This window comes from Pogona vitticeps, chromosome 6, assembly GCF_051106095.1.
Source record: "Pogona vitticeps strain Pit_001003342236 chromosome 6, PviZW2.1, whole genome shotgun sequence".
Classification (NCBI taxonomy): Eukaryota; Metazoa; Chordata; class Lepidosauria; order Squamata; family Agamidae; genus Pogona; species Pogona vitticeps.
Genome location: NC_135788.1, coordinates 117316710 through 117330034, shown reverse-complemented (window position 1 = coordinate 117330034; position 13325 = coordinate 117316710). Strand labels below are relative to the sequence as shown.

The 13325-nt window shown below is 41.6% G+C and overlaps 1 protein-coding gene across 1 annotated transcript; it reads left to right on the top strand.

Moving 5' to 3' along the window:
- Positions 1-1029: 1029 nt before the first annotated feature.
- On the top strand, positions 1030-10431 carry LOC144583863 (vomeronasal type-2 receptor 26-like). The gene is made up of 4 exons (XM_078378805.1): positions 1030-4096; positions 5515-5739; positions 7779-7905; positions 9500-10431. Exons 1-4 carry the CDS (start codon positions 3296-3298, stop codon positions 10429-10431), a joined length of 2085 nt encoding a protein of 694 aa, XP_078234931.1. The 5' UTR covers positions 1030-3295.
- Positions 10432-13325: the final 2894 nt, after the last annotated feature.

Below are 13325 nucleotides of genomic sequence, written 5' to 3'. Positions count from 1 at the left end.
TGTTGCTGCTCTTCCTCTTTCCTCTTGAGACTTTATGAGTTCACAAAGTTATTGTTTTAGGAGTAACTTGTCTTATGAAGTGTCCTGGTCAGAGAAGGTGTCCCTTGCATTTGGCTCCAAAGTCCCCCGTTTCCACCAATGGGAGGTATTGTCTGTTGTTCATCATTGGTCCCTGACAGCTTTTCAAAGCTTGTAGAGAGAAGAGTTGGTTCCTAGAAGGTGCCAATCTGTTGGCTTTGTTCATATATCGGGCAGAGAGAACATGCTGCTGTGCCCAGGATCATACCCCTGTGGTAATCATGCCAGATACTTGTAGGAAACCCAGGTATCACAAAAGTGGGTGATTGCTTTCTTTTGCATTGAGTATCTAATGTCTCCTTGAAGACCAACCAACCTATTTTTCTCACTCTGGTGGCTTGGTTTGTTCTTCAGCATTATTGAACTTCAGATCTGGGAGTTCTCTCTGGCAAAGACAAAGTCCATACAAAAATTGAACATTCGGATAGCATTTCACAAGTCTAAGCTGCAGTAACAGGGAAGGGTTCAGCTACACTTTCCCAAGGAAGGTGTGATGGACACTAACTGTAGAACTGCTAGACAGGCCAGTAGTTTAGGTATCTGGCTCCAGGGCCAGAGGTTGGTTGAGAGTTCGATTCTCCACTGTGCCTCTTTGGCAGGGGCTGGATTCAATAATCTATAGTGTCCCTTCCAGCTCTGGAGTTCTAAGACTATATTATATTATATTATCTCATATTATATTATATTATCTTGTATTATATTATCTCATATTATCTCATATTATCTCATATTATATTATCTTATCTTGTATCATATTATATTATATTATATTATATTGTATTGTATTGTATTGTATTGTATTGTATTGTATTGTATTGTATTGTAGTATATTATATTATATTATATTATATTATATTATATTATATTATATTATATTATATTATATTATATTATATTATATGGAACTTATGCCATCCACATCTTGTGGAAAGAATCACAAGGTGAATTAGAAATAATACGTTAGCAATGACTTTTACTGGATGGAAGACTGAATGGAAAGAATGAAAGGTGGAGTTGGAGGAGAAAAAATCATGAGGATGAAAAGTACAGAAAGTATGGCATGGTATTTGGAAGGGAGCTGAAGAATTTCCTCAGAACTATGGAAGTGATGGGAGGTAGAATATGGAGAGAAGAAGATGTGGCAGGACAAGTAACGGGGAAGGATAGAATGGGGACGGATTGAAGAAGAGGAGCAGTGTGGACCAGCCATTTGGTGTAGCAAAAGAAAAGAAGAAGAAAAAAACTGAAGAAATTCGGGAAAAGAAGACTTAGAAAACAGGTGGAAAGATAGGTAGAGAAATTAGAATGACCAGCTAACTGCTGAAGGTGGACGCTAAGTTTACACCAGAGAGCAGGGTATGGAACTGTGTGATTCTTAAAGTCTGCTTTAAGAGAGAGGATATTTTACTGATTGAACTTGGGAGCAAATTCACTGAACCTACAATATATTTTTATGGATAAGATATCCATCTAAACGCAGCGATCACTCTGGATTAAATCCACCAAGGCTATCTTTATCAAGAAGTCCTGGTTGAGATTTGATGGCATCCAGGGATAAGTGTTGCTATGACATTGTGTCTTTCTCAGGATATGTGAAAAATCTTGATGCATGTAAAGAACAAAGTAGCATGTCTTTAAGAGATAAGTAGATATAAAAATGAAGGGCAGATTTTGAGATAGTTTGGTAGTGGGAAGGTCAAATGACAGTTTAAAGATGTCAAATATCAATAGAACAGTAAATGGAATCATAAGGAAACAAGAAATCTGTTCAGCTACATGTCTCTTCTAGGCAAAAGAAAGAATGCACCGAATTGTAAAAAATGTACCGATTTTTAGAATACTTTTTCTGAAAAATCATTGTGAACACCTCATGCATTTTTTCTGTATTTTTTCAGGATGATGACCAAGTTGTACCAGCATGTCCTTGCCTTGGCATTTGCTGTGAATGAGATCAACAAGGATGCCCGCCTTTTGCCCAATGTCACCATAGGTTTCCACATCTATGACAGTTACTACAATGCAAGGATGACCTATCGGGCTATGTTGGACATGCTCTCAAAAACACAGAGGTTCCTACCCAATTTCAAATGTGGCCAGCAGGAAAACGTCATTGCTGTCATTGGCGGTCTTAGTTCTACAATCTCCTCACATGTGGCGGACATCTTAAGCCTCTACAAAATTCCTCAGGTAGAACCAAGGGGTGGTGCTAAGGGAAACACTCTGAATTCCCAAATCTAGGTTTTCTGAAATAGAGTGCTTTTATAGTGTGTGAGGGTTGGTTAATACAAAATCCTTATCATCAATCTCTAAAGAACCCACTGCTTGCTTTTTTCACTGATTTCATCACTGGCGACATTTTAATCTTTGTAACAACCCCCTCAGATAAAACATTTCTTAATTGTTAGAGCAGGATGAGAAGGGAACCAATGGCCTCAGTGGGAGGTGGTGAGCACTCTTACACTGGAGGCCTTCAAGAGAAAATTGGACAACCCTCTGTCAGATCTGCTTTGACTTGGATTCCTGCCTTGAACAAGGTGGTGGACATTTCCAACTCAATGATTCTATGATTCTGTGAAAATCTAATATTGAAACCTCACTTTGATTTGTTTTCTAGAAAGGGAAAGACACTTGGTTAACATGGACTCCCCTTTAGCAATATTTCAGTCACCATTTCTAGAGAAGCCACAATTAACCCTACAGTCAGATCATGAGAGAGATGGAAGCAACATCTTATTTGCATAAGAACCCTGAAGCATAATTTTATTTTATTTTTTCTTATGAATGTTTTCCATCATTTTATCTGCCCACTGAGATAGTTCAGTAGGAAATTCTTGAGAAATCCAAATCTGGAATTTATCTCAACAAATCTGACACATACCCACACAGCCAGAAATTACGTACCTTTAAATTGTTTCTTTGTTTACTAGCTCATTGGTTGGTTGGTTGGTTGGTTGGTTGGTTGGTTGGTTGGTTGGTTGGTTGGTTGGTTGGTTGGTTGGTTGGTTGGTTGGTTGGTTGGTTGGTTGGTTGGTTGGTTGGTTGGTTGGTTGGTTGGTTGGTTGGTTGGTTGGTTGGTTGGTTGGTTGGTTGGTTGGTTGGTTCGTTCGTTCGTTCGTTCGTTCGTTCATTCATTAATTCATTCATTGTTTCTTAGGTCACATATGGGTCATTTGCCCAAGAGGATACATACCAAACCCTGTCTCCTTCCTATTACCGCATGGTCCCAGATGAATCCCATCAGTATATCGGGATCATCCACTTGCTTAAATACTTTCAGTGGAGATGGATCGGGATCTTTGCTGTGCAGGATGATGGAGGAGATCATTTCTTGCAGGCTTTGGAGTCATTGTTCTTTCAGAATGGACTTTGTTCCGCCTTCATAGAAAGAACACCAAATGTGGCGTTATTTTTAAATCTGTATGATATTTTGGAGATGAACAGGAAATATTATCTGCTTCTGAAAGAAAAGAAAGCTAGAGTATACCTGGTCCATGGGGATACAACATCTTTCATTTGGTTGGCCTACACTGTAGTAGATTCTCTTTCTGAAGAAGAAGAACTTCAGCCTGCTGGAAAAGTGTGGATAATGACAGCCCAGATTGACTTTGCATTAGCAGGCTTTCAGGGGTTCTTGGAATTGCAGATGTTCCATGGAACTATTTCCTTAAACATTCATTCAAATGAACTGCCGGACTTCCAGACATACCTTCAAACCTTACATCCTGGAGAGACAGAAGGAAACGGATTTATGAAGGTGTTTTGGGAGCACGCCTTTGGCTGTTCATTCACAAATCCAAGTGAGCCAACCGATGCTGACAGAACATGTACTGGGGAGGAAAGGCTGGAGAATGTCCCAAACCTATTCTTTGAAATGGCCATGACTGGCCACAGCTACAGTATCTATAATGCTGTATATGCCATTGCTTATGCTCTTCATGCCGCAAAGTCAACTAGATCAAAGATGAACAGCAAGATGGGGAACAGATATCATGAGCCTCAAGATCTTCAGCCTTGGCTGGTAAAATTATCACTAATTACCGTATTTTCCATGTATTTTCCCAATGTATAGGATGACCCCCTAATTTTTACCCTTGCTGGAGGCAGAGGAGCAGTCAATGGGCAGCCGTGAGAGGTGGCTGATCACAGCTGCTCCTTTGCCTCTATCTCCACCTCCTGTTGCTGCCTTCTGTGTGCAAAACAACTTTGAATTTTTCCCTCTAATAATTTTTGAGAAAATGTCATTTTATACATGGAAAAATATGGTAACTAAAGCATCATGTGATTATCTGGAGTTTTACCTTGCTTGTGAATAGGTTTATTAGCACTAATAATCACAGCTCAGGTTGGTTTAGGGCATTGGAATCTCTCCTAGATATTGTGCGTCGTTGCAATTTTTACAATTATTGCAGAACAGAAATTAAGTGTACTCATCAGAAGACCCAGTGTGATGTAGTGAATAGAATGATGGACAAAGATTCAGGAGTCCGGGGACTGAGTCCCCTCGCATTCACAGAAACTCACTGGTGGGGTGGAACTGGTAAAGCCAAAGATCCCACTTACCTTGAAAGCCCTATTAGGATCACTAAATGTCAGCACATATAATTCCTTCATTTTGAGGCAAATAGAATAAATCTTATGGATTGTTTCATTTATCTACCACCATTTCTTCTTACTTTCTCAGCCTCAAGTTCTTCCAGATTGCAATGAGATAAACTGAGCAAATGGGACTTATTTTACTCCTTATGAAACCTTTAGAATTTTGATTTGGGATGGCTTGATTTGCCTTTGAATACATTTTGTACACTTTACAAAGACTTTTTTTGTTAACTAGTTGATGGATACTATACAGACTATGTATGAGTTAAAAGAATGTGCATAGTAATACAGTGGTGCCTCACTTAGCGATGTTAATCCATGCAGAAGAAATCACTTAAAAGCGATAACATCGTTAAGCGATATTAAAAAGCCCATAGAAATGCATCAAAACGCTATTAATGAGTTCCTATGGGCTTCAAAACTAACCTTAAGCAAAAATCCTCCATTGCAGCAGCCATTTTTGGTACCTCTAAAGCGAGGCAACACAGCAGGCGGCCATTTTGGTTTACCTGGTGGCCATTTTGGTTTACCTGGTGGCCGAAAATGGGGGCTTTGCGGTGATCGCTTCCCTGCGATCATTGCAAAGCGAATTTTCCCCATAGGGAACATTGCAAAGTGGTCGCTTTTGCGATCGCAAAAACAGCGTCGCAAAGCGATTTCGTTTAAAACGGAGCGATCGCTATGCGAGGCACTACTATATTCCTTAAAAGTGACATATCATTGATAGGTTGGCATTATTGTATGACTATGCATATACCTTCTCCTAAAATTGTTCTCTCTACTATCAAGAAAAGACCGTTTTATCTCTTTATTTCCCCCTTCTTTTGTCTATTTGACCAGGTTCATCCGTTTCTCCAAAGTATTTCATTTAACAACTCTGCAGGAGACACAGTGTTCTTTAACGAGAAACAGGAAGTGATGAGTAGTTTTGATCTTACAAATTTTGTTAACTTCTCAAACAATTCATTTGTGAGGGTAAAAGTTGGAAAGGTGGATCCTGAAGCCGGCGAAACAAAAATCCTCCTCAACGAGGACTTAATTGTTTGGCACAGAAGGTTTAATCAGGTGAAACATAGCTGGTTTTAGAATCTATGTGTGTGGGTGGCATGGGGATTGAATCATTCTGAAGATGACATTCTGTCAATTGGTGAAGAAGCATTTGGTTGACTGTAGGGTCCTTCCATTAGTCATAGAATTATGAAGTTGGAAGGGCCCTATAAGTCCATCGAGACAAGCCCCCTGCTCAGTGCAGGAATACAGATCAGAGGATATCTGCCAGATGGGTGTCTAAATTTATCTTGAATGCCTCCAGTCCTGGAGCACTCACCACCTCCCAAGGTCATTTGTTCCGTTGTCATACTGCTCTAACAGTTAAAAAGTTTTTCCTGATGTTAAACCAAAATCTGGCTTCCTGTCACTTGAGACCCTTGTTGTGTGCCCTGCACTCTGGGTTGATTGAGAACAGATCCTGCCCCTCCTCTGTAGGACTGCCTTTCAAGTATTTGAAAAGTGCTATTCTACCTTCTCTCGGTCTTCTTTTCTCAAGGCGAAACATGCCCAGTTCTTTCAGTCTTTCCTCCTAGGGCTTGGTTTCCAGCCACCTCATCATCCTTGTTGCCCTCCTCTGAACTTGTTCCAATTTGTCAGCATCTTTCTTGAATTTGTGAAGCTTCTCAGTCATTCCAGGTGAGGTTATCTGGAAGTTGAGTCGTGGCAATTGCTTATTAACTTCCAAACATCCTTCTAGAAGTATGGCGTCCAGAACTGCTATCATGTTGTCTGTGGAACAGGGCACCATGAAAAATAAAATACAAACGTGAAATACATTCCGCTGTAAATGATAACTATTTCTCTGTAAGATTGAAAAGAACATTTTAATTTCATAAACGTGGAACTAAAGAGAAATATACTACATATATCCTTTCAAACAATCCACTTTGTTCTATTCCAGTGTAGGAGAGTTCCAGAGATCTCATGACTACAACCTCCTGCTCTGGACCTTGTTGACCCTTCAGTACATTTTCTTAAAAACTTCCAAAAAAAATTTTATTTTATTTTACCAAAAGAGCCCTCTAATGCCTCCAGAGGCTGAAAACATTTATTTCTGGTTGGGAATGAGCAGAGGTGCCCGGTGCTGTACAGTGGATAGAGTAACTGACAGGAACTCTGGAGACCAACATTCAAATCCCCACTTAGCCACGGAAGCTCCCTAGGGGAATGGAACTGGTAAAACCACGACATAAATATTTCACATACCATGAGAAGATTATTTGGGTAGTTATAAGTCAAGTCCAAGTGGGACGTGGTGGCACTGTGGGCTAAACCACAGAAGCCTTTGTGTGCTGCAGGGTCAGAAGACCAGCAGTTGTAAGATCGAATCCACGTGACGGAGTGAGCTCCCATCGCTTTGTCCCAGCTCCTCGCCAACCTAGCAGTTCGAAAGCATGCAAATGCGAGTAGATAAATAGGGACCACCTCAGTGGGAAGGTAAACAGCATTCCATGTATAGCCGCGCTGGCCACGTGGCCACGGAAGCTCTACAGACAAACACTGGCTCTACGGCTTGGAAATGGGGATTAGCACCGCCCCCTAGAGTCGGACACGATTGACTAAATGTCAAGAGGAACCTTTACCTTTACCTAAGTCAAGTCCATACCCAACTAGCAGAGACCTGGGCCCTCAATACAAAACTGTCCCTGTGTTTCTTACACTTGGTATCCTATGTTTTTTGGGCTGTGTAGTGCTCAGGAGTTTCAACAATTCCAGGGTGTTGTGTTTGTATCCAGTTTCAAATGGGCACTTCTGCTTTCCACAAGGTGCTCTCTGCTGCCATCATGGTGGCAGCTAAAAATCTAAGTTTTGGGACTATCTGGGACAGTACCAAAATAGCAAAGAAGGCACATTTGATATGTAAGTCAGAGGCCAAATGTCTGAGATCCACAATGGACCTATGTTCTTGTATAGAAATCAGTGCAGATATTCGCCCCATGACTTCTAATTTGACTTCAACATTTTTTTTGTATCTTTGTTGATTAATTATCCACTAATGAGTCCACAGTGATCGCTTCTCATGCTGTAAAACCACACTTCATGATTTTGAACAGGCACGGCCAATCTCTTTATGTAACTCCTACTGCCTTCTTGGTTACCACAAGGAAAAAATAGAAGGGGAAAAATTTTGTTGCTACACTTGTGTCCAATGTCCAGAAGGAAAGATGTCGAACCAGAAGGGTAGGTAATTTAGTATGCAACAATGGCAGAGTAAAGACAAATGACATAACAATCTGGTACAGTAGGACCCCCTTATCTGCGGGATCGGTATCCTCTGATTCACTTATCCACAGCCTTTAAAAACATTTTTAAAAACCCGCACAAACTATATATTTCCAATGATGGTATTACCAGAACTGGCTACTAGAGGAAGCCAGAGACCATGCTATGTATAGTGTTTGCTATCATCTGCATTTTTCAGCATCCATGGCAGGGGCTTGGAGCTGATTCCCTGAGGATACAGGACTCCTACTCTACTACATGCTACATAGTCAAAAGTTGTCAGTGCCAACATTTCCCTTGTCTGCAATGTTGGCGCCCAGAGTAGGCAGAGACTTGTGTAGCTGTCTTTCCACTAGAAAGAGTCAAAAATGATACTGGCATCAGACCTTATGCCTGAACATCTTGACATGTTTCCCTCCATCCATGGTGTCTGGGGAAAGAATAGGATGGAGCTAAGAATCCAGAACAAAGGCAGGAAATATCAGCTGGGTAGAATTCAGTTGTCAAGGAGAGCTTTACTTGGGGAGCTTTACTTGATTTATTGGCCACAAGATCCTGATCCACTGTTCAGCACTTCATCAACTGGCAGTCTGGGAAATGGTAAACATGATACGACTTCATCAGGTCCGGAGAGAGAGAGTTTTCTCAAATCTCAGGCAGAATGATTTTTAAGGGTGTTCTTTGTTCAGTCAAGGATAAAGAACAATGTGATTCTTCTCCATGGGATTCCATCTTCAGTCAGGGATGCTTTTACTGACAGCACTCAAGTTGAGAGAAACGGTGTGGTCTTGGGCAAGCTGCACAGTCCCAGGGTGTCCTCAAAAGAAGGGAAGGGTCAACCACTTCTGAGTATTCTCTACCTGAAAAGGGTTGCCATAAGTCAAAAATAACTTGATGGCACATTATGATGATTATGATGATTGAAAAGCAAAATGATTTTAAGAAAGCCTTTAGTTCATGCCACCATCTGAAGTGGGAAATTTAGTCATAGCTGTGGGTACATAAACCTTACGTTAAATTATGGTAGAGTTAAAGATCCAAAAAGACTACAGTGGTGCCTCGCTAGATGATTGCCTCGCGGGATGAGGAATTCGCTAGATGATGGGTTTTTGCAATCGCTGTTGCGCTTTGCAAAACGATGGTTTCCTATGGGTGATTTTCACTAGACGAAAATTTTTCCCCATTGGAATGAATTGAGTAGCTGTCAATGCATTCCAATGGGGAACCGCGCTTCGCTAGACGATCTTTGCGGAATGGATTAGCACCGTCTAGCGAGGCACCACTCTATTTGCTCTTTGAGAGCTTGTATGGTGCAATGACTATGGTGTCAGGATAGGGCTCAAGAGGCCTGGACTTAAATTTCACATTGGTCATGTAAACTATGAGAGTGGTAATGATAAACTATTCTTTCATTCTATGAGGGTTTGCATAAATCAGAAACAACTTGACTGCACATGGAGAGCAGAACAAACAGTAGCTACCTTTAAGAGGAGTTCACTATAGCTAATGCTGAATAGATGTTGAGATGGTGCATTGCCTTTTTTCCCCTCAGATGCAGAATATTGCATCACATGCCCAGAAGATCAATATCCAAGCAACGCACAAGATCAGTGTATTCCCCAAACTGTAACTTTTCTCTCTTACGAAGAACCTTTAGGGATCACTTTAGCCTTATTGGCTCTGTCGTTGTCCACGATCACACTGCTGGTGTTGGGCATTGTTATTAAACACAGAGATACACCTATCATCAAAGCGAACAACCGGGAGCTCACCTACGCACTGCTCATCTCCCTTTTTCTCTGCTTCCTCTCTACCTTCCTATTCCTCAGCCCACCAGGGAAGCTGACCTGTCTTCTACAACAACCAGCTTTTGGGATCATCTTCTCAGTGGCTGTTTCTTGCATCTTGGCCAAAACCGTTATGGTCATGGTAGCTTTCATGGCCACCAAACCAGGATCTGGTATGAGGAAGTGGGTGGGGAAAAGACTCGCCAAATCCATTGTCCTTTGCTTCTCTGCCATTCAAGCAGGTCTCTGTACTGTGTGGCTAGGCACCTCTCCCCCATTTTGGCATTTGGATATGCACTCAGTGCCTGGAGAAATCATTGCAGCATGCAAGGAAGGCTCAGTTCTCATGCTCTTTCTAGTCATGGGATACCTGGGATTCTTGTCTGTCATCTCCTTCACAGTGGCTTTCCTGGCTAGGAAGTTGCCAGATGTTTTTAATGAAGCCAAGTTCATCACCTTCAGCATGCTGGTCTTTTGCAGCGTTTGGTTGTCTTTCGTCCCATGCTACCTGAGCACCAAAGGGAAATACACGGTGGCTGTGGAGATTTTCTCCATCTTAGCCTCCAGTGCTGGGCTACTTAGTTGTATCTTTTTCCCCAAATGCTATATTATTCTGCTGAGGCCAGAGTTAAACAGTAAGGATCATTTAATAAAGAGGAAGAATTATGGAATGTCACTCTTGAGCAGACATGCATGAATACATGTATGGACAGGCAGAGGTGGACATCCACAGCTGCTGTAGCATCAATGGGATGGAGACAACTGTCCTTCGTTGCGTTTTGTTTCAGGCCATTACTGTGTAAAAGTTTTTCATTCGCCCTTGTATTTTAAAGAAACATAGATGGTTCCTCAGCTGAAAGTGTTATAAAATCTGTCAGTGCATGACCGGGAAGACTATCTACTGTTGCATGGTTATTTAGAAATGTGTTTCCATTATTCCATTATTTCAGCCACTGGGGAGAGAAAGCTTCTAAAATATAATGCTCGAGCCACTGCTGAGCTGAACTTCAGCAGCGCAGCTTGCCTTTGCCTCCATCCCTGGATAGTGTGAAACTTCTAGTCACCTATGAGTTCCTGTCCGCGCTGCAGGAGTGAGCACCGGAGGGGGAGGTGACCCGTGACCACATGGCCACAGATGCTGGGCGGAACATGTTGGCGGCATTGAATGTGGCAGGCTTTGAGGGCATTTTATGCATGACACACAAATTTTATTTATTCATTCATTAAATTTATACCCTGCCCATCTAGACACAAGTCTATATTGTTGGCTAACAACAATATAAATAAAATAATTAATATTATTCGTGTGTAAGGAGAAGAAACAGTTTCTCCTTACACACAAACTGGTGAACATATTGAGATTCAAGGCTCTATTGTCCTCTCCAAGATGACACCCCTGAAATGTCAAAAGTCCCCATATCAGCATTTTCTGGATTCCCTATTCTGGGCTAGAGTGGAGAATAGACGGTGGGAAAGAAGATATGGGAGCAGATGGACCTTTGTCCTAAGAAAAACAGCCTTCAAATGTTTCCAATATGGTCCTTCCTCGCCGGTCTGTGCGTCATCTTGTTCTTTCAGCTTTGCATCCAGATGGGAAGGAGGGTTTTTGTCTGGTGTCAGATTCACTTCCTCTCAGTGTGCTTCTAGCACAATAATAGACAGCAGTGTCTTCAGGTTTGAGGTTGTTCATTTGCAGATACAGCATGTTGGAGGGATTGTTCCTGGAGATGGTGAACCGCCCTTTCACTGTTTCAGCATATTGCTGCTGGCTACCATCCGTGTATATCCCTGCAATCCATTCCAGTGCCTTTCCAGGGGCTTGTCTCACCCAGATCATGTAGTAGTTGCTGAAGACGAACCCAGAGGCTCGACAGGAGAGCCTCAGAGCCTCTCCTGGCCTTTTCAAGCCCCCTCCAGACTCCTCTAGTGAGGGCTGGCTCTGCGAGTGGATTCCTGAAACAAAAGATACACAGTCAAGATTGTTTAAAAGTGATCTAGGGAAGGAAATGGTCATGTGATTGTTTAAAAAGAGGAAAAAAGGATACCTGTGATTATGGTTACAAATAAAACAAAGTGGAGCCAGGATACCATTTTTTTAAAAATCCTTTTTCCTGGATTTGGAGAGATTGACTGGCACGTAATCACAGAAACAAGGCTTCTCTCTCTGGCCTCAAGTGGGGCAGAGTGAAGCCACTGACAGATATATACCAGAATTTCTCTGAGTATTTGCATAACCCTCTAAATAAAAGGTTAGCTTCGTTCTGGATCAAGCCTGCCCCTCCATGTGATCAAAATGGCACAGATGACAAAAAAGGAGTCAGAAGGACACATGCCATCACATGATACCACGACTCTTGTCTATTTCTGCTTGATTATTCAGATAAAATGAATGTAATGGCTCATTCTATTGCTGGGGCCACAAGTGATTTGGCACAGAGGCATGATGCGTCAAGAAGCTTAGAGAAAGAGTGGTTTCTCCACGGCTAGTTAAAAGTCACCATTTTGAAAAGACGTGGAGGGCAACCAATCAGTTTGACTGTCAATGTTTCAAAGGAGACCATCAGTGTTCAGAGCCTTTATATTTTTTGTTCCTTTTCCCAAATGTGGAGAGAGAGAGAGGTGCAGGAAAAGCCATTGATTTTCATCCAGTTTGGGAGCTCCCAAGGTGCTCTGGGTGGCCACTCTTGGGAACAACATGGGAGAGCTGATGAGGGCTCAGTCCTTAACCGTCCCACCTTATCCCCACTTTATTTGTGCTATTTTATGGGTTGTTCTTTGCTTATACCAGTCCTTATTTGTACTGATATAAAAATTAATAACTGCCATCTGTCCTTCTTTCTGGAGGTCCACATTGTTCAGGTGTGATTTAACAGGTATCTGAGCAAATTGTCCATCAAGGAAATCATGAGTTTTTTGTTTTCAGAATTGGAAAGGAAATATGGTGCACTTATGGAAGATTCAGGTTTTCCTTGCAAGATGTTCACAATGGAAAGATAACGGATGCCTCGCCACCTCCATTCATTCATTCATTCATTCATTCATTCATTCATTTATTTATTTATTTATTTATTTATTTATTTATTTATTTATTTATTTATTTATTAGATTTTTATCCCGCCCTTCTATCTACGCAGGGCGACTTACAATAAAATTATTCATAAAACAGTTAAAACAACAATTAAATCGACAATAAAGTATTAATCAAGATGGGAAAATAATAAACAAAAAACTAAGCAAGAAATAAAAGTCAAGTATTGACAGGAGGGAAGGCCTGCCTAAAGAGCCAAGTCTTTAATTGGCTCTTAAAAACACCCAGCGAGGGAGCCAGGCTGATCTCTGACAGCAGGCTGTTCCAAAGGCGAGGGGCCACCGCTGAGAAGGCCCGGTTTCTAGTTCTTTCTTTCCAGCCCTCTCTCAACATCAGGCTCCTCAGCCGTCTTTCCTGGCTATAGCGAGTGACTCGAGTAGATCTAGGTGGGAGGAGGCGTTCTGCTAGATATCAAGGTCCTAAACCGTTTAGAGCTTTGTATGCCATCATTAGCACTTTGAAATCAATGCGGAAATGAATGGGCAGCCAATGCAAGGCAGCCA

Excerpts from the sequence above, each read along its gene's own strand:
- LOC144583863 (XM_078378805.1), top strand. The coding sequence starts at position 3,296 with ATGGTCCCAGATGAATCCCATCAGTATATCGGGATCATCCACTTGCTT. Across the intron at positions 5,740-7,778 it reads GGCACAGAAGGTTTAATCAG|GCACGGCCAATCTCTTTATG; the intron begins GTGAAACATAGC and ends GATTTTGAACAG. Across the intron at positions 7,906-9,499 it reads AAAGATGTCGAACCAGAAGG|ATGCAGAATATTGCATCACA; the intron begins GTAGGTAATTTA and ends TTTTCCCCTCAG.